We start from the raw sequence: 21,036 nt of genomic DNA, 5'->3' as shown, positions 1-21,036 counted from the left end.
AGTAGCCACTCGGCGAGCCACTGCGAGTGGCCCCGAAACTCCCGACAGAAGGAGGCGGCCGAGGAAAATTGAAACCATCTGCGCGAAGGCAATGCCCTGGCTCACGCTTGCCCGAGAGGGTCGCGCGGCGGCACTAGCAGACGATTTTCACGGCTACCGGAAGTGTGTCCGTGACGTCGTGGCTGCCGTGGCTCCAGCGAATGAGAGCGTGTGGTGGCCTGGGGACGTCGTGGATACAGTGGCGTCTTTTTTCACGATTTTAGTTTCAAAATCGGTCACTACGAGCACACCAATCGGCCCGCGAATTTAAAAAAACACGGTTTTAAAAATTCATAATAAATTGCCGGCTCAGTTTCGAAGACTCATACATGGTATGAATGCTTCATAGCATCATTTATAAGCATTGAAAACATTTACAAGCGACTTTTTATTCATTCCATTGTCCCTTTAATGATGCGTAAAAACAAACAAATAAAACGAACAAAACTCACGTATTCCCGACATTGCCGGTGTCCACGGTCCGTGGGATTTGTGGTCAACCGGGGTCTCCTGGCGCGGTCCTCCGGGATCGGGTCTACCCCTCTGTTCATGAGCACCACCGTGGGGGTAATAATGCGGCTCGTGGGGTGGCACATTTGGTGGCACATGGGATGGCATGTGGGGGGCCACGTGGGGTGGCATGTGTGGCGGCACGTGCGGTGGCACGTGCGGTGGCACGTTCGATGGCACATGAGGAGGCCCATGGGGTGACACGTGGGGTGGCCCATAGTGCGCCGTCGGTGGGTGACCGACAACGCCATGTTGTGGGGGAGTGGGCGGCTGAAAACGGGGCGGCAAGACATGCGGGCCCCTTCCAAAGGATGGGGGCGGCTGGTAGTTACTCGGCGGCGGTAAGGACCCCTGGTGGTGAGGATCGCCGCTAGCGCGGCCGGGAGAAGGAGCTCGGATGTCTGCGCATTTTTTCTGACGCCCTTTTATCAGAAAGTCAGATGCCCGGCCACCAGATTGGGTGTGGTAGTAGAGGCACATCTCAGGCCCTTCGAAGTCGTAGTTGCCTGCATGTGAATTCTTGGTCACAGAACAAAAGGGCAAGCCGTACGTGACATAAACGATGTCTCACCCCCGCACCGCTTGGTTATATTGGCATGAAATGTGCTGTATGGCTATTTGTTTAAGGTTTTTTTGTGCTGGAAGGAAATCGAGGGCCAACGTAAAATATTTAATGAAAGATAGAAGCGCAGAGAGCATACAATATTCGGTTCGAAGCGTTTGGCGGTGTTCTACGACGACGCGTCTCTCTCTATCCTCATTTTCTTCATGGTACGGAAGATGTGTTCAGACACCGTAAAACTGCCGCTGCGCCTACCTTGCAACTGCTTATAACTCCTATGCAAACTGTGTACAAGAGGCGCTTCGAAGCGTTTAGCGGCGTATTTCACGAATACGCCGTATTTCACGTATTTCACCCGACCGCGAGGAAGGTTGTAAGAGACGAGAAGCACGGGGTACTTGCGCGGGGTCTCAAATAGCAAACAAGGTTTGGAGCACGGTGGTAGCTCTTTTGCTGCATGTAGAGCAGTTATATCTTCCGCAGGTGTTCGGGCGCGTGCAGTCTTATGAATAGCAGCTTTTAGTCATCATGTTGAGAAAGTATTTCGGGGCTGGTTTTAACACGTGTCGTCAACAGGCAGCCCAGCAAGCATAGTAGCGGCCAAGCTAGCCTGAAGTAAAAGAGCGATGACCATGAACTCCTGGTTATAATTCCGAGGGAGCCCGTCGACATAAAATAACAGCGAGATAGACATTGGTAGAGGAGTGCTGCCCACGTCTCGGTTGTAATAACAGCACGATGAGACTTCCTATACCTCCCAGTGGCCACGAACTACAGGCGATAGCGCCAATTCCTCCTTCAATTACGGTCATAGTGTTTGGTGCGCGAGTTATCTCTATGACATTAGACGACCGAAACACGCGAGCGCGCGTGGTGTTCGTATGGCATCTGCTTCAGGTATAGAATGGTTCAAAATTCGGCCCGCTAGGGGAGGTGGGCGGATGTATCGCTGTCCGCCTGTTGCTCGCGGCCGCGAGCCACGCTTTACTTCGGTTTTCGTGTACCCTTTTTTTTTGCTGTTGTGGCATGTTAAAATTGGTTGCGCTGCTGGTCTACAATGGTAACCGCAGAGCTGGGACAATGTATGGAGAATAGAGAAAATATTTTTCACGGTTGTATTGACACATACATCCTTCCAGTTGCTTTCAGTCTAATAGACATATGTCTAAAAATACACTATATATCTATGTTAAAGCATTCCGCGCAATGCAGACAATGTGTGTCGACACAGCAGAGGTGTTAAGTTTATCTCAAATGCATAGCTGGCATTTTCTGTACATCATTTCGTGCATCATTCACACAATATATATGCGATCGTTCTTGCATAATGTTCACGCAGTATAGAAGGATCTTTCTGTGCACAGTGAGCGCAAGAAATTTACGAGAACGCGAGCGCGGGTAGCGGTTCCGGTCATATCCGTGCGTGCCGCTGCACAATTCGCAGTTTCGAAAGTCAAGAGCACAGAACCAAATACCACCGTGGTTGTCGCAGCTCCAACATCACTAACACATGAAGGAACACGACACCAAAGAGTCTATAAGTGGGGCCGCTAAGCACACGAAAGCGCACGAGAATACGCGACTGAGGTAGTTCGCGAAACCCGCAAAGGATGCGTGGCGGTCGCAACGGTCACTCGGGTCAAAAATTAAAAAGGGATAGAGATAGATAGAGAGAGCGAAACCTTTTCTCTCTTCAGATCTTGTTCTTTACTACAAACGCTAGCACCAATTCTACTTCACTTACGTTCACTACGAATGGTGAACGGAGTTATTACGGCTTCAGCGGAGGTTTCTCCGCTTAGCTGAGACACAAGTTTCTTGCGCCTTCCTCCCCGTGGTAATAACTATGCGCTGAATACTCGTGGCGCCGCATTCGCAAAAGTTAGCGACAGCAGCAAGACACAATAAAATTGTATGCGACAGCAGAAGGCGCTCCGAGAAGGATCGAATATATAATGCAATAAGGTCCAACAAATGCGAATCTTTCGGTTCGTCTAAGGTATAACGGTATTCGTATCCAGGCGCGCTTGCCTGCACTCTCATGAAGCTGTTTCATCTCGTGAACGGGTCATGTACATTCCTCACGGCACAAGGCGCCGCCGGCAGTTATTAAAAAAATTCAAAAATTCAAATTCAATTTACTTTCTTTCCAGGGAAAGGGGGCGCTGAGGCAAAAGGCTGACCTGCCTGACGAAGGCCTCAGCACTCATGTGGAGTTAGCAATGCCGCGGAAAAAAAAAACATTTGAAAGAAACTTATTTGTGGTGCATGTTCGAAAAAAAAGAGGACGTATATGCAGGGTGTAACACAATAATGCACAAAAAACAATTTGCAACACACACTTTTCTACATAATGTTCACAGAACAGGCAACTAAACCAAGATTTACTCATCAGAATACATAATCATCAAACAAAGTAGCATGATTCATAAAATGCACATCTCGAGTGAAATATTATGAAAAACTAATGTTGCTACTTATTAGGTAATGTTTAAGGTTCCTATTGGGCCACGATGTCGAAGAATTGAAGTCAAGAGGTGGCGGTAAATTATTTATGGCTGTAGGAACTTGGTAGCGTAGTGTCTGTTAACTGTTATTGGACCGAAATTTAGGAACCAGTTTTCTTTGCGTTCTGAAGTGGTATGCTGTGGAAGAATTGTCAGGAATGGAAACGTATAGTCGGTTTTTGTGAATATGTTGAAATAGTAGGAAGAAGTATATCTGATCTGCATTCAGAATGCAGTGTTTGATGAACAGTGGCATTGATCGGGGGTGTTGTGGTCGACCATGATATTCTTAGATTGCTCTCAGTGCTTTCTTGGATCGTAATTATTTTTTGTAATTATCGGAAGTTTTAGTTCCCCAGACGAGAACGGAGTAACAGATATTGGAATAAAAAGGTGCATACTGCATTGATATCTTTGCCCACATAGGTATGATTCCAGCCAGTCGGTAAAGGCAGCCAACTGTTCTGGTCAGACTGTAAGCAAGTTTCAAAATATGTGTATTTCAAGACAGTTTCTCAATAAACCAAGCACCGAGAAATTTCTTACTGGAAACTATTTCAATCGTAGTGTCAGAATAATAAATAGTAAGCAGAAGTTGTTCTTTAGTGTTAATGGGCTTGAAATTTATGTAGTGCGTCTTCGAAAGATTTAATGACAGTCTGTATGCCTGTAACCAGGAGTGAAGGTTATTTAGGTATGCATTTGCCTTGCCTTCAAGTGTGCACAGAGCTCTATCACTGAAAATAATGTTTGTGTCATCAGCATACATTGCGATGTCTGTTGAATATGTTATATTACATATATCAATAATGTAAGTTATAAAAAGGAGCGGCCCTAAGATTGAGCTCTGTGGCACACCTTTTGGGATGGGGAGCTTCTCTGAATTTTGTGAGCTAATGTGGACATACTGAAAACGGTTGTCTAAATAACTAGAAAACAGGGCTCAAGAAATGAGAATAATATGATGGACGCAGTCAAAAGCTTTTCTAATGTCTAAAAACAAACCAAGCTTGTATTTTCTCTGTTCAATGTTATCAATTATTTGTCTTTAATTGTTAGCAGCGCTTTTTCTGTAGACCTGTTCATCAAAAACCCGTACTGCGATTCATTTATAATGTTACATTTTGCGAAGAAATTTTGTAACCAGCGGTTAATGGCGCCTTCAAATATTTTAGATCAGATAGGCAGAACAGAGATGGGTCTGTAATTAGAAATTTCGTTTCTGTCGCCACATTTGTAAATCGGACAAACTCTAGCAACCTTCAGGTCGTCCGGAAATGCACCGGTTGTGAATATGAAATTCACGACATGGGCTAGAACTTCTGATACGACGCGGACACAGACTTTAAGGGGATAGGTTTTATGTCATCGTATCCCGCTGATACGTTGTTTTTAATTATATGTCTTAACATAGTCACCTCATAGGCGTCGTCGGGGTAAGTGTTAACGAATTCGGTATGGGCGTGATGAGCTTTCGATATATGTTATAGTGGTCAGGTTCATCAACAATAGGGTCGATTACATTCACAAAAACTCATTCATAGCTGCTGCTAAGTCAAAACCAATAAGTTTCCCATCTGGCGTGATTATTTCATCAATATTACACGGCACCTTGTTATCAAGTAAGTAGCCGAGTTCTTTCCATATGTTCCTGTAAATATCGCGTATTTTGGAGAAACGCAGGACATAGAAATTGGTTTTGGTATACTTATGCTCGGTGATTAGCTTTTTTTCAGTATGTTTGTTTTATTCCGCTTTAAAGAAGCCGGAGCAAAGGAAAAAGGCAAGATAGCCTGACAAAGGCCTCGGCTCCGTATACAGTAGGCAGACAGGCATCAGAAACATGCAATTGATTCCCTTTTTAGGGACAAAAGGGATAAAATAAGCAACATTGAAAGGCCATCATTGCTGGCAAAAAAACAAGAACTACATATAGAACTACAAATAGAACTACAAATAGAACAAGAACTAAATATAGAGCTGCAATTGCGAACAATTGATTGCCTCTTTAAGGGACAAAAGGGATAAAACAAGCATCACTGAAAGGCCATAAATGCTAGCAAAAACAAGAAAAATAAATCAAAAGGAATTCAAAGTTTTCTTGCAATATTACATTCTTAAGGAACTTCTTGGGAATTGGCTTGCTGAAATCAAGTAGTTTGTCAGTGCGATTTAGTAGAGACGGTATTTGGAACTGTAGGTGTTGCCTACCATAGTTTGTCCTGACTATATGGATTTTTCTGCTATGTGTGCGGAAGCAGTACTCTGCAGCGGGGTTTGCTGCGCTGTAAAGTTTCTGGTTCTGAACATGTTGCAAGAGCCTATAACTATAATTGGTTAGCCTTTATCAGGGAAAACTTTCTGAATAACGGATCTGTCGGTAAATATTGTGATTGCCCGCGATAGTTTTCAATAATGATCAGGACTCGTGTCTGTAGAGCAAACAGCTTATTAAAATTGCCCTGCGTGGTTGTTCCCCAGATTATCGAGCAATAAGACATTCTGGAGTAGAAAAGCGTATAATATAGTGAGGTAATAAGTCATTGTGGTACCAATGAGCTTAGTTTATAAAGAAAACCTACACTCTTACTTAACTTGGCCGCCAGTTTCGACACGTGAACATTCCATGACAAGGTGTCCTGAAACCACACACCCAAAAATTGTTGTACCTTAACCCACTCTAGACTGGCACCATTTAAATTAATCTCAATATTAGTGTTGATTGGTTTATTTATGGGTGCGAATATCATATACTTTGCCTTGCTTGTATTCAGCTGCAAGTTACTCTTGTTATGCCGGCCTGAAAGGAGTCTCAAGTAATAATTAACATCATATTGAAGTTTCTTGTTTCTGAAAGCCTTAAATTAATTTAACGGTGTTTTTTGACGGGTCAGCACGAATGCGTGATAAATTTTATTTTTCTTGCGGACACGTTCATAGAGGGATTTGGTCATCCAAGGTTTCCTAAATTTCTTAGGATTTTTTTCATGGAGAGAATAGGCGTCATTATAGCATTTTAGAAATTTCTTGCTAAAAACAGCATAAGCCCTATTTACATCCTGAATTTCGTATATATTGTTCCATCATTGATTGTCATTTAGTGCTTTTAATTTGGATAGTGTGACGTCATGAATTTCTCTACATCTGTAACCGACTCTATTAGTAGAATGTGTTTCCTTTAACAGGAATAAAACAGAATACGGGTAAATGATCGCTAATATCGCTACTGAGTACACCAGACAAAGGTCCTGAAGACATCTGGCAAGTAATACAAATGCCCAATAACGTGACGGTCTCAGTAGGCAGTCTGGTAGGCAGAGTTATGTGGTTACAACATGCATAGCAAAAACAACTGTTGAATTCACTGATGCTACAGTCGTCGCAGAGTAAGTTGATGTTCACATCGCCCATGACCACAAACGGAAGTTTCGCGGAAATAAGGTGCTCAAAGAAACTTTCTGAAAATTGGAAAGAATGTGACTTCTTGCCGGCGGGGGAGCCTCTATATGACAACTTAACATTTGATAAAGCCAAAGAAAACGATTCAACTGCAGGGGTTAGGCCCGAAAAGTCGCCTAATACTGTATGTGGATAACAATCTTTCACATAAATTGCCAGGCCACCACCGCGTGCATGATGCCTTGTTATGTCATTAAATTTATAAGCATTAATTTATAACCATATTCTTTTTGAGTGGACAGCCAGGTTTCTGTGAACAAAATGACATCAAATTTAATCTTTAATGATGAAAGCAATGCATCAATATGATCACTTTTGTGACGCACACTACGCATGTTCATATGCAGAGGCGAAAATATATTACAGCTTGTTTCAAACAGGGAGTTAAATTTATCGTAGTTGTAATAAGCACATGCTCCCGAACGAACCATGACAAAACTGTAAGAACAAATAAAAGTAGATAAACAGTATTTTCATTTAAGTCATTCAAGTCGTCGCGGTCAAATATCCTCAAGACGTCAGATGTTTCGTTTTGCCTGGCAAAATTTTTTCCTCCTCGAGTTCGAACAAACTTCCATTTAACTTCCTTCTTCCGTGTGATAGCGGCTCCAAACAACCGTTTGATGGCTGGTGCTAGATGCTCGTTCACGTAGATAGTACTAGTCCCCGTGTGCCCGATTGTCACGTTGGACTGCTTCAGTTTTCGTGCTTTGGAGAGAAAAGCATTTCGCTTATCTCGGAGAAGCAAGCGAACGGTAATATTCTGCTCGTCAAACTTTTGGGTGGGAACCTTGTGGCATTTGTGAATGTCTTCGTCAGTCACTTGCTCTTTAATGACCTCGCCAATTTTTTTCACTTTCTCAAGTGGGTCCTCGACATGTTCCACACCCTTTATTTCCAGATTGTTCATGCGGCTATACTGCTCTAACTCTTCCACTTTCTGCGTGAGGCGTTTGTTATCAATTCTTAGTTCCTCATTACACTTCAGCGTCTCACTCAGTTCCCGCCTCAGCGCTTTCACATCAGTACTGGTCTTTATTGTTTCATCGCATGTGTCACTGCAGTACATCACGCTGTCCTTCATGGAACGCAGTTCTGCTCTCATTTCGCGTTTGAAATCTTCACGAAGCTTCTCAATGGCGTTTGGCATGATCAGCAAAGTTTGCGAGTGAAAAAGCAACCGAAAATACAACTTAAACTAAGTTTGGCAGCAGCGAGCTTTTTTCTCAAGTGAGCTTGTTAGAGACCGCACATGCAATTTCGAAAAGGAAAATGATGAGGGGTAAATCTTGTCGAACGAAAGTGTCGTCCACGATTTTCGCACTATCCTTGCATACACTGAGTAATAATTAAAAAGAACAGTAATTTTTTGTCATTACAGCACACATTACCAGCGGCTACCAAAGTAATTTTGCATTCGAAAGCTTCCCAACTCAACGCTTTTGACTTGAACACGGGCTGCCCAGCATAATGTCTACGCCATGTGCTGGTAGATGGACGTTAGAGACATCAAATTTTAGTTGTGTTTCCACACTTTAGAATGACGTGCACAATATTAAAAAACAGACAACCTTGTGTATTGCGCCAACAAGCAGTAAATTATTTATAGTAGTCTTTTTTTCTCTCCTGCTATTTCGGTTTCAACACTCAAACGATGGCTGTGGCTTAAAATGCGGGTTCAGGTCACGTGAGGCAAACAAAAACTCCAATATGGTTGCTGCCTTGTTCATTTTTATTCACATCAACTATTACGCAAGGCTGCTGATGGTTTGGAATGACAAATAAAAGAACAAGGAGCTATTATATCGCAGTCTTTGCATGTCTCGAGTGATCTGAACGAGTCTTGTACGCCACAGCCGCAGTTCGACTTTTGAAACCGAAAAGACAAGAACAAAAATTCAAGTTATAATCTATTCAACTGGCGTAGGTCAATTTCGAGTCTGGCTCGTGCATACCACTGTCCAGCGCATCACGCCAAAGAAGAAAAGCATGCATCCACAACTTTGGTGCCTGCGAGTTGATATCCGACTTGTACTTGCGAAGAATTCAACGGGCATGTAATGCGAAGCCAAGATAACCGATCGTCTTCAAGAGTAACGGAATAGATTCCAAGAAAAGGCAAGCGAAGCAGGAGGGGACAGTGTAAGGTGGGCATACAAGATTAGGAAATTTCCGGGACAACGTGGCCGCAGCTGCACAAGACAGGGATATGGGAGAGGCGTTTCCTTGCAGTGGATGTATAGTTAGGCTCACGGTGATGGCGGTGGGGCTGTGGTTATGGCATGCGGCAATAAGTATATTGGTACACAGGAAGTTGCATTAATCAGAGTGCAAGCGTTATTGAAACTAGTGTCTGTGGGACACCTTGCTTCCAGTACACTGTATACTATATCTACGCAGCATGCTGCTTCACGACAGGGCCATTGCGGCGAAAAGCAAGGATTGGCTTGTGCACGAAATAATAAAAGCGTTCGTCACACACGACACAGACAACGAGTGTGTTTGCGCCCCATCTGTCTGCCTGAACTACTATAACAAGTGATGCCTGGCTACCATCTCTATGGATGTTTACTGCCACGTGCAGACGTTCATCAGTGTAGCGTTTGCTTTCACCTTGAGGCAAATTTGCTCTTCAACAGTAAATCATTATCACCATCAGCCTGACTACGCCCATTGCAGGACAAAGGCCTCTCCCATGTCTCTCCAATTAACCCTGTCCTTCGCCAGCTGCGGTCACCGCATCTAAGCTCTAGACAATTCATCAGATTGGCAGTGATACTTTTTCGATGCTTTACCCAACCCTGATCGTACAGAGAAGTTTGGAATCATGAAAATAACTGAGCAGAGCGTTACCGATGTTGGCATGAACTGAAGTCAATTTTTAGTGGGAGTGTTCTTTCTGCAAAGAACTTACACAGCGGAGACGATGAATGCATAACACTTACACTCCGTCATTTCCTTCCCCACCCAGGGTGGACTGGAGCGATGTTCTCCGACTTCCATCGCAGTTTTCCCCCATTTTTCAAATGAAGTAAATGTGTACAAGGGATGAAACGCTTAGTTGTGCTGCACCAGTGTGCAGTCTATCCGTCTCAGGGACCCAATATGTTTCGCACTCACGCGTAGAGTAGTGGTCCAGTCTTCCGCATATCTGGACGTCCTGAACCCTGAATTGGTCCTGGCCGCAATCCACGTCGAAGCGCACAAACAGCAACTCCAGCTGACACTCCTCACGGCTCCGCCGGCGCACGATGAATCTGCGAGAATGCGTTCATTTATCAACGCTGAACAACGCCTCTATTGCCTGCGTCTTATTACTAAAGCTCCTCACTGTAACTGTATCTACTTCAACAAAAGGATTGTAGTGACGAGTACGGACGCTTTTGCGACGCTACACAGAAACAGTGCACTTATTTCTTCATATAATCTGGATGACATCATTTAAAACGATTTGAAAACCAACACGGTCGATTTCTGAGGCCCTGTGACCTTTAGTGATGTGACTTCTTCTTAGTTCAGTCGCGTCTCGTCGAACGGTATAACGGCGCTACAGTCGACCTTGTGTCGTAATGGGGATCACGTGACGCCTCTTTCTGCAGGAGCAAAGGGTCCTGGAAATGTTTGTTCCCTTTTAAAACACAGGCCGCGTTGTTCTGCTTATTTTTCTGTATTAGCTAGCTCCTGAGTTGCGCATTGTGATCATATGTAATTGTCATAAAAGCGGCACGTTACTTATGCTTCTGTCACGGTGGCTTAGTAGTGGATCAATGGTAGGCGTACAAGGCAGAGCTCGGTGCAAGCTCATAATTAGATGCGGATAATATGAAACTGCGAGAGTGGAGGTTTGCGCTGAGAATGGGCAAAAAAGTGAGTTGAAACTGTTGTGTGCGCTGAAAGCATTTCAAAGAGCAAGATTACGTTTATGTAATTGTCGCTAAACTGCTTAGTAAGCAGCATCCGATTCCGAGGACCTAGCTCAAACCCGCCTCCTCAGTTTAAGCATTTAAACATTGCTCTGAGTCGTCTAGGACCCGATATGGTCCACACTATCCTACCCACCTAGTCTTAAATAGCTCAAGGGAGCTGTGTTACGCCGCTCGTTTCTTGGCAGAAGCCGAAACCGACTAGCCAGCATTTATTTGTACTACCTCGATGAGAAGAAACGCGAACAACCCGGCGCAAGCACGCTCCGCTGTTTCAATTTCTTTTCATCGCGCTTTTACTTCGGTGATAGCAAAAAGACCCTAGACTCGCCCATGATACATTCTAGGACGACTCTAACGTCTTTTTCGTACCACCCAGTTAAAATCGCGAGAAAAATAAATTCCAACCGCGCGGCGTGTTGGCGCCGGGTTGTTCGCGTTTATTTTTATCGGGGTAGTACGGCATTGGCATGACCTGGCCTTTTTGCCAGCTTCGCACCTGAACGTAGAAATTCTCTTTTCAGCGGAATTTAGTGACCTAGTGACTCGGCGGCAGCGGCAGCACGAAAGACCACCGCTTGAACGTTGCTCTGCTTTTTCGCAGGTTGGTGTCGTTCCTTGTGATTGTTTTTATGTATATGTGCAGCTTGCTGCCACTGCCGCCGCCCTAGTACCCTGCTATCGTTTTTTTTTTTGCTTGAAACTGCTGCCTGTAACGCACGATGTCGGCAGACTTTTGTTCCTCATGCACTAACAAGTTGATGCCTGATGAAATTTTGTGTCACATGTATTGTATGCAACCAATTGTACTATCTCGGAACGTGTGCTGGGCTGACCATTAAGTAGTACAAAAGTAAATCTCAGTTGGCCAAGCAGAAATGGGCATGTCGCACATGAAAAAGAAGAAGACAATCAAGGTGAAAAGCTGGCTGTTGACGAGATAGCCGACATTAGAGCCCTACTTGTTACTGTAAACGGAAAATTAGACGAACGGATACCGCTTAAAGAAACTGTAGCTACCATTGAAACAGGTGTAGAGCTAATGTCAGAAAAGTATGGCGAAGTGCTAGAAAGGCTAACTACGCAGGAAAAAGACACAAAGGATATTCAAGAGAGATTGGAAGTTTTGGAGAGTAAGGTCCAGAAAAACGAAGAAAATAAAACGTTGCGAGATGAAGTCAATGATCTTGAATGGAGGAGCAGAAAGCTGAACCTTGAATTCTAAGGAATTCAGTCCACTGAACCTGAAAATCTGCTGGATAAAGTAAACGCTGTGGCCGAAACGGTAGGAGTTGCAAGGCTTTCGAGCGCAGACGTCGATGCAATTCACCGGCTACCTGCAAAGCCCGATAAGATCCCAGAAATATTAGTTAGATACACCAGGCAAGCTGTCAAAGGTGAATGGCTCGAAAAAAGTAATAAACTGAGGGACGAAAAGAGCAAAATTGCCATTATGGAAAATATGACTGGTCATAATCGACATCTGCTGCGACTGACAAAGGACCGGGCAAAACAAAATGCATATCAGTATGTCTCGCACAGGAATGGAAAGGTCTTCACGCGCAAAGCAGATGGCCAGTCAGCAATCGTAGTGCGCAATATGCGTGACCTTCCGTGATAGCATGTTCTATTGTGTCCAACAAATGGGTTTAAAATGGACTGCCGGAGTTTGAAATGGCTATTGACAATCACCCTCTTCCAGGGGATGTAAACGCAGTTACAATGAACCAGCACCAAAATTCACTAAAATGCCTTCATTTAAACGTTCGCTCATTTTGCAACAAGGAGACAGAAAGGGATTGTCTTATCTCTAGTTTTTCGTTTTTGTTCGACGCTATAATGTTAACTGAAACTTGGTGCAAAGACGATCAGGATAACTTTCGGTTTTCATGTCAATCCTGCTTAAATAAGAAAAATCGTCGTGGTGGTGGAGTCATGTTATTGATGAAGCAGAATGTAAACTGTGAACTGCTTCTTTTTGTGAGCTATGTGATGATTTTGAAATATTATCAGTTCGCGTAAATAAGCATGTGTTTTCTGTTTGTTACCGGCCCGCAGATGGAAACGTGTCAAACATTTTCTTATCTAACGGGTAGTTTCTCGATTTTGTTTCTGCAAACAGTTACTCTGTCACGTCAGCTGGCGACTTCAATATATATATGTTAGCAAACACTAATGAACAAAGAAACATGAAAATGCTTATTACATAAAACGGTTGCGATAATGCAATCCCATTACCGATCCGAATTATGAAAGACAATGAAACATTGCTAGACCTTTTTGTGACAAATTTTGATAATACAGACATCACAGCGGGAGCTATATCATGTGGTCTTAGCGACCATCTTCCGATATTTGTTATGATAAAGAGCAGAATTTAGAAGGGTGCAAAAGCCAACCACCCATTTTTTTCAGTCTATTACTATGTCAAATTTATACAGCTTCAGGACTGAACTGCTGAAGTCAGATTTTACATGGGTAATGGAGATAAAAAATGCCTATGAAGTGTACGAATACTTTATGAACGAGTTCCTGCAGGTTTACATGCGACATTTTCCAATAAAAACTTTTAAGCTAGGTAAAAAAATCCGCAAGCCTTGGATAACTCCAGAACTGCGCCGAAAAATCAACGATAAAAATTTCCTTTACCATCAGTTCATTAAAAAAAAAGATCGTTATACCTTAAAGCAATTTAAGGCGTACCGAAATAAATTAAACAAGAAGGTTAAAATAAGCAGATCTAGGTACATTTACTCTAAATTCCAGAGTTGCCTAAAGAAAAGTGACCTCCTATGGAAAAAGTTGAACACAGTTTTTAAACGCACGAAACTTTCACCTAGAATCGAGAAGTTGTAAATAAATGAGTGTGAAGTGTCTGTCGGCGCCTTTGCAGATTGCTTTAATGAGTATTTACTTCATTATTCTGATCATGGTATCCTTGAAGATTTTTACAATTTTATGCCCGTGAGAAATAATTCATCTGCTTTTCTAAGCCCTGTAAGAGAGGATCAAGTTACAGCAGTTTTTTCTTGTTTAAATAATAGTTCAAGTTGCGACACGTCCGGCGAAATATGTGTTGGATGTCTTATGTCTATATTTAACCCATATTTTTAACCTTTGCCTAACGAGTGCATGTTTTTCAAAACGAATACAAATCGTTAAAATATCTATGCTCTTCAAAAAGGGGGGATCCCAATGATATGAATAATTACCGGCCCATGTCCGTCTTACCCATATTTTCAAAAGGCTTGAAGAAGCTTATCTATTATTAGCTCTGCTCGTTCTTTGATTTACACAAACTTCATTCAGCGGCTCAATATGGGTTTGGGAAGAACAAATCGACCGAATTAGTTTTGCTGGTACAGAAAGAATTTATTCTGTCCAAATTAAAAAAAAGAACTTTATACTAGGCATTTATGTCGACTTTTCTAAAGCATTCGATTGTATTCATCACTCCGCTTTGCTGAAGAAACTGGAAATTTATGAAATCGGAGGACATTTTCTTGAACTTATCAGATCATATCTCAGTTTTCGACAGCAGTTCGTTCAAATCGAAACGTACCGTTCTGATTTAAAATCGATAGCTAAAGGTGTTCCTCAGGGCAGCATTCTTGGTCCGCTTTTTTTTAACATATACATCAATGATCTTACTAACCTCTCTACTAAACCTAAATACGTTTTGTACGCTGACGACGCTAGTATATATTTATCTGCTCCAGATTGCCATATCTTACACAATAACGCGAATTCTCTCTTTACGACGCTTAAAACGTGGTCAATAGTGAACAATTTAACCATAAATGTTAATAAGATGTAATAATCAAAAGATGTAATATTTAGACCTAAATTCAGGCAGTTAAATTCTCATGTAAGCTTAATTTATGGTGGTGCACCAATAGCAATCACTATTAATATAAAAATTTTGGGTGTTACATTTCCCCAGAGCATGCTATCGGATAGTCACATTGATGCTGTTTTAACTAAGTTAGCTCGAGCAGTTGGCATTATTTCCAATAACAGATCTTATCTCCCGCATAAAGTGAAGATCCTGCTTTATAATTCCCTGTTTTACTCTCATCTTAATTACTGTTTCCTGGTATGGGGCGCAACCACGTATACAAATTTGCAAAAGATCTTTATACTTCAAAAAAAGCTTATCAGAATACTTTTAATCTACCGTACAACAGTCACTCGCAAAGCCTTTTCCCCAAAGCAATCATAATACCAGTATTCAATCCTTACAATTATAAGCTAGCATTTGCATTCCAGCGCGAATTAAAATATAACCTTGAATCTCTGCATGAGCTGTCATTACTGGAAACGAGCACTGTGTGTTACCCTACCCGTCATAAAGAAGAGTGGATTGTACCAACTCCTAGAACCAACTACGCAATGAAAAATTTATCCTTGACACTTCCAACACTACTAAACAATCTGGGACTGACCTGCTTAAAATATCTAAACAAGAATTACGACAGCTTCACTGCATTGATTCTTAAAAACTGCCCCTGTATTTATTGGAAATACCTGCAGCGCCCGAAGGCATTATTGCAGGGGGCATGAGGATACATAACAGAAGAATAGGCCAGAAAAAAAAGAGGAAGAAAAAAAAAGCAATACAACAAGGCATGACACAGCAAGTACAAAATGAATGAAATATGAAACAACAAAAAAACATGACGAAAAAAGCCAACTGACCAAATGATGCTGGACCAACAAGAACGAAGACCGCGTGATTAAAAAAGCCAAAAGAAAGCCAACTGCGCACTCATACATCGGACAGCAACGCGCGGAACATAGACTCGGAACGGCACTCAACAATTTCATGGGGCAGGCGAATACAGTCATGAATGCTAAATGGGAAAAATGCGTTTTGATAAGTGTTAGTTTTGCATTTAATTTCTCTAATCTTCCACCCATGGTCAAGTCTGTTTGACCTGAAATGCGGTGGAAGCAAATAATTTTCTTTATCTATTTTTATTTTTCGGTGAAAGATTCTGTACAGCATTTCTAACCGGGAGTTGGTACGGCGTTTCCGTAACAGCTCCCATCCCAGCGTTAGTTTAATGTTAGTAACACTGCTGTTAAAATCATAATTACTTGAGACAAACAGAGCGGCAAAGTTCTGAATACGCTCAAGCATGTCTGTTAAATTTAAAGTAGGGGGGTGCCAAACAACACAAGCATACTCCAATATTGGCCGAATATAGGTGAAATATAGAAGCTCTTTAACTTTTAGTGGTGCCATTTTAAAATTTCTTTTTAGAAAATTTAGCATGCCATAAGCTTTAGCAGAAACGTGCTCGACGTGCTCATTCCAGGTGAGATTAGACGAAAAGTAAACGCCGAGGTATTTATAGTGAGTAACTCTAGAAAGTCGAGTAGAATCTAGTTTGTATTCAGCCAAGAAAGGGTGATGCTTGCGCGTGAATGAAATAAACTGACATTTTATTGGGTTCAGAAACATCTGCCACTTCAAACACCATTGCTGTATGCGGTCCAAGTTGCACTGCAAATGACAAGAATCTGAAGAACTGTTAATAACATGGTAGATAACACAATCGTCAGCATATAAACGTATTTTACAGGTCATATATTTAGAAATGTCATTAATATAAACTAGAAACAGCAGAGGTCCTAAAACAGACCCCTGCGGTACCCCCGAAGATACAGGAACATAATCAGACTGGGACCCATTAATCAATACACGTTGTTTGCGTCCCTGCAGGTAACATTGAAGCCAGTTTAGAAGGGAAGTTGAAATCTTGATCAAAGATAATTTATACAGTAGCAAATCATGAGGTACCAAATCAAACGCTTTCTTGAAATCTAAAAAAATGCAATCCGTTTGTAGACCCTTGTCAAATGATGAAAAAATATCATGGCTAAATTCTAAGAGCTGCGTCGTACACGAGTAACCTGATCTGAAACCATGCTGAGCCTGAGTGAAAAATTCATTTTGTTCCAAATGCTTCATCAACGCGCTATATATTATGTGTTCAAGCGTTTTGCAACTAATACTTGTAAGCGAAATCGGCCTGTAATTAGCAACTATGTTTTTAGGACCACCCTTATGAATGGGCACCACGATAGCGTTTTTCCATTGCTGGGGTATTATTCATGTATCTAACGATTTCGAGTATAGAATAACTAAGTAATGAGCAATGATTTCAGCACAGACCTTCAAGACATTACCGGGAACATCTTCGGGCCCACTTTCCGAAGACACCTTTATGTTATTCAACAGGTTTAACACACCGTTGTATGTAATTGTTAGCTCAGGCATTGTCTCTTGCACATGGGCATCCATGACTGGCATTTCATGATGCGAGTTCGCTGCGAAAACAGACTTAAAATAATCATTGAAACAGCATGCCTTATCAAAATCATCAGTTATAGGTTCAGCGCCGTTATTCAGTGCCGGAATACCGACTGATTCACGGCCATTAACTTTAAGAAATTTCCACAGTTCTTTTGGATTACTCTGAATTTTAGCACCTAACTCCTTCATGTATCTTTCTTGCGCAGCTTTATTTTTAACTTTTATGTCTGTTCCAAGAGCACGTACCTTTTGAAGAACTTTTGCGTCCCGGTATTTTTTGTACGTGTTTAGGAGACGACGCTTTTTCTTAATCAAAAGTTTAGTTTCCTGAGTTACCCACGGCTTGTCCTTGCGCCGCTTAGCTGATATGTTTTTGAAAGGAACATATTTGTCAATGAGCACATCAAGCTTCTGCTTAAATATGTCCCACAGCGCAGTAGCATCGAAACGCTGGCTCATGGATATGAAGTCTTGTAAATAGTTGGCAAGCTCGCTAGATAGTGATGAGTAATCGCCTCTATCATAGAAGAAAATTTTCCTGGGGTGCCTGTGTGGCACTGAATGCTGGGTCATTGGCACGTGTGCAACGACACAGTCGTGGTCACTGATACCTGGGATAATATAACTATCGCGCACAAGTGAATCTCGGTTAGTATCCTTAGTAGTATCTTAGTATCCTCTGTATTTACTGTATTGATTGTTGTTCTATTTTCTTTGTTTCTATTTCATTTTTTGATCCCCTTATTTTTCGTTCTGCGAAATAGCGAAGAGACTATATGTATATTTGTGAGTGTCTTTGCTTTGCTGTTGTTGCCCTGTAGAGGGAGGCTGTGGGCCTTTGTCAATCTGCCGTTTACGAGCAGCTTTTACCCACAACCTCCTCCATCATTCCGATGGAGATAAAGAATATTATTATTATTATTTTGTTTCTCAATACTACCTCATGGGAAAAGTGGCGCAACCATATATGCCAATTTCTTTAAAGAGCGCTTCATCGATGCACCGCAGGAATGCCGGGAAGAAGGTTTATGGTCTATGAGCGTTTAACGTCCCAAAGCGACTAAGGCTATGAGGGACGCCGTAGTGACGGGCTCTGGAAATTTCGACCCCTTGGGGTTCTTTAACGTGCACTTATATCCCACAGTACATGGGCCTCTATAATTTCGCCTCCTACGAAATTCGACCGCCACGGCCTGGATCGAACCCTCGTCTTTCGGGTCAGCAGCCGAGCGCCATAACCACTGAGCCACCGCGACGACTGAGCCGGGAAGATGAGGTTTCATATTTGCTTGGTTAGTGTTGGGCTGACAACTTGCATTCTGCCTGCGAATAGATAGCTGCGGATGGGAGATTTCCTCTGCGCGCAGATTTAATTATTTTAATTTTTTTTTCACTTCTTCAATGAATTTAACGAAGTATCAGGCTGGCATGCAAACTCTTACACCATTTTTTTGAGTTTTTCCTAAAGAAGAACCTTATCATTACGGCTGAGTCCACGTCCCATGCCCATCAATAGCCAGGCCAAATACACAACTTTCGCGGCATTCCTGCGTCTCTCCATGTTGGATGAACTAACGCAGCGCTAGTTTTCTCTTTAGGTAATATTGAGAAACTCTTTGCTGGTGACCACTCCGTGGTGAACCACTGATGTAGCAACTTTAGTGCTGTCAAGAACGGCGGCAACATATATGCTTCTGGGTGACGGAGGAGAATGTTGGTCGTTGCACCGTTTCTGCGGCGGATAAAACTCAAACGTGCTATTTGGCGGCAGCTCTTTCGCTCGGTGAGGCACTTTCGTGCTGGAAAGCCCGATATAATTCCTCAGATGGGCTGTAAAAATAACGATAAAAACACAAACGCAGCAACTGCTACTTTGTGAAGCAAACAAAACGACAATAAACTGCTTCAGACGCACTGGAAAGTAGGAGAGGGACACGTGGGATCCCCATTCTTTCGTTCCGCGTGCGGTGCTGAGAGATGGCGCAATAATATGTCATTGCTCCCAATGCTATGTGCACAAACAAATTTCTGCTTAAACTGTTCACGTGCTGTCTCGTGTTATCTGTTGTGTAATCGTCGCGGCTAGAGCGATAGCGGCGGCGCGACGATCGCGAGAGCTGTCTATAAGATAAGCCGCGCTGTTCGGCCACCGGGGGGATTCCACTACAAGCTGTGATGGAATAAACCACGTTCGGTTTTCCGCCCACCTGGCCTTCGGTTGCTGTCCCCGACAAACACGACATTTGGCGACGAGGATGGGATTCTGACCAGTTCTACAGCAAGCCGACATGGCAACGGATGGTTCGGCAGCGGCGGGAGCAGTGACGCAACTCGTGGGTCGACTGGGACACATCGAGCCCTTCGACGAGTCTACGAGCGACTGGCCGTCGTACGAGGAACGCTTAACGTCGTTTCTTCTGGTCAACCGTATCCCCAAGGACAAGGTACACGCTTTTTTTAGTCTCGTAGGCCCAAAGACGTACAGTCTCCTCAAGTCATTGACAGCGCCGGAGTTGCCGTCAGCTAAATGTTTCGACGTGCTAAAGAAACTTCTAGGCGACCACTTGTCACCGAAGCCGTCAATAATTAGTGAACGTGCGAAATTTCACAGGAGAGCGCAACTCGAGACTGAATCGATTTCGGAATATGTTGCACAGTTGCGGAAATTGGCACACACATGTGAATTTGAATCCGCACTCGATCAGTCGCTGCGAGACCGTTTTGTTTGCGGATTGCGCAGAGAAGATATACAGCGAGTGTTATTCACGGAGGATAACAAGCTAACTTTTAAAAAAGCCGTGGAACGAGCGCTAGCCATGGAAGCAGCGAAAAAGAGCGTAGCAGAAGCGCACGCCTTTGATAGGGGCGTTCCGGACGTTCACAAGGTCAGAGCCGTTGGGGAAAGCGATATGACGCAGCGAAATTGCTATCGCTGCGGGTCGGCGAAGCATGCAAGCCGACTGTGTCCGCACATAGCAGCCACCTGTTTCAAATGTGATAAGAAAGGACACATTCAAAGGGTGTGCCAAGCTAACAAGCAGCAAAAGACGTAGGGAGCGCGGCGAAACTCGATGAAGATGTTGGTTCCCGTTCAAGCTTCTGTGAGCATGAAGGAAATTATTTCGCCTGGTCTAGCTTCGATAAAAATTTCTGTGCACCTGGAAGGGCGGCCCTTGATCATGGAGCTCGATACAGGGGCCAATGTGTCCGTCATGGCTTTATATCAGTTTCGGCAGATGTTTCCCTCAATCAAGGTCATGCCAACGACGCTGAAGCTGCGAACGTTCCAGAGGGCCATAGTCCAACCTGTTGGAGTCGCTCACGTGGCCGTGCAGTACGGACAGCAGAGAGCCCAGCTGCCTCTCTACATCACGAAAGAAAAGGGACTTCCGCTGCTAGGTCGACAATGGTTGCAAGCCATCCGACTCAATTGGAGCAGTATCTTCAAGCTCAACGCTATTTCCAGGTCAGATGGTTCTGCTTGTTCGAGTCAAACTGCCAGACTACGCGCACTTCTAGACAGATACCAGAGTTTGTTTAATGACGAACTGGGAAAAATTTCAGCAGAGCAGAGTTGTCGCTAAAAGATGGTAGCGTGCCGAAGTTTCTGAAGGCAAGAAGTGTGCCCTTTGCATTACAACCTGCGGTCGAGGCCGAGCTTAATAAGCTAGAAGGCATGGGAGTCATTTCACCAGTTGCGACGAGCAGCTATGG

At 43.2% G+C, this 21,036-nt stretch overlaps 1 protein-coding gene across 1 annotated transcript in view; it reads right to left on the bottom strand.

Moving 5' to 3' along the window:
* Positions 1–21,036, bottom strand: part of LOC144116022 (cubilin-like) — a 264,621-nt gene that overhangs the window by 41,305 nt on the left and 202,280 nt on the right. The window contains exons 25-26 of the mRNA XM_077650682.1: positions 10,198–10,334; positions 492–1,055 (exon numbers count right to left, since the gene is read on the bottom strand). Of these exons, the coding sequence (XP_077506808.1) occupies positions 492–1,055; positions 10,198–10,334 (701 nt within the window). The remainder of the gene's footprint in view (positions 1–491; positions 1,056–10,197; positions 10,335–21,036) is intronic.

Source organism: Amblyomma americanum, chromosome 1 (genome assembly GCF_052857255.1).
Source record: "Amblyomma americanum isolate KBUSLIRL-KWMA chromosome 1, ASM5285725v1, whole genome shotgun sequence".
Classification (NCBI taxonomy): domain Eukaryota; kingdom Metazoa; phylum Arthropoda; class Arachnida; order Ixodida; family Ixodidae; genus Amblyomma; species Amblyomma americanum.
This window is presented reverse-complemented; position numbering and strand designations above follow the sequence as displayed.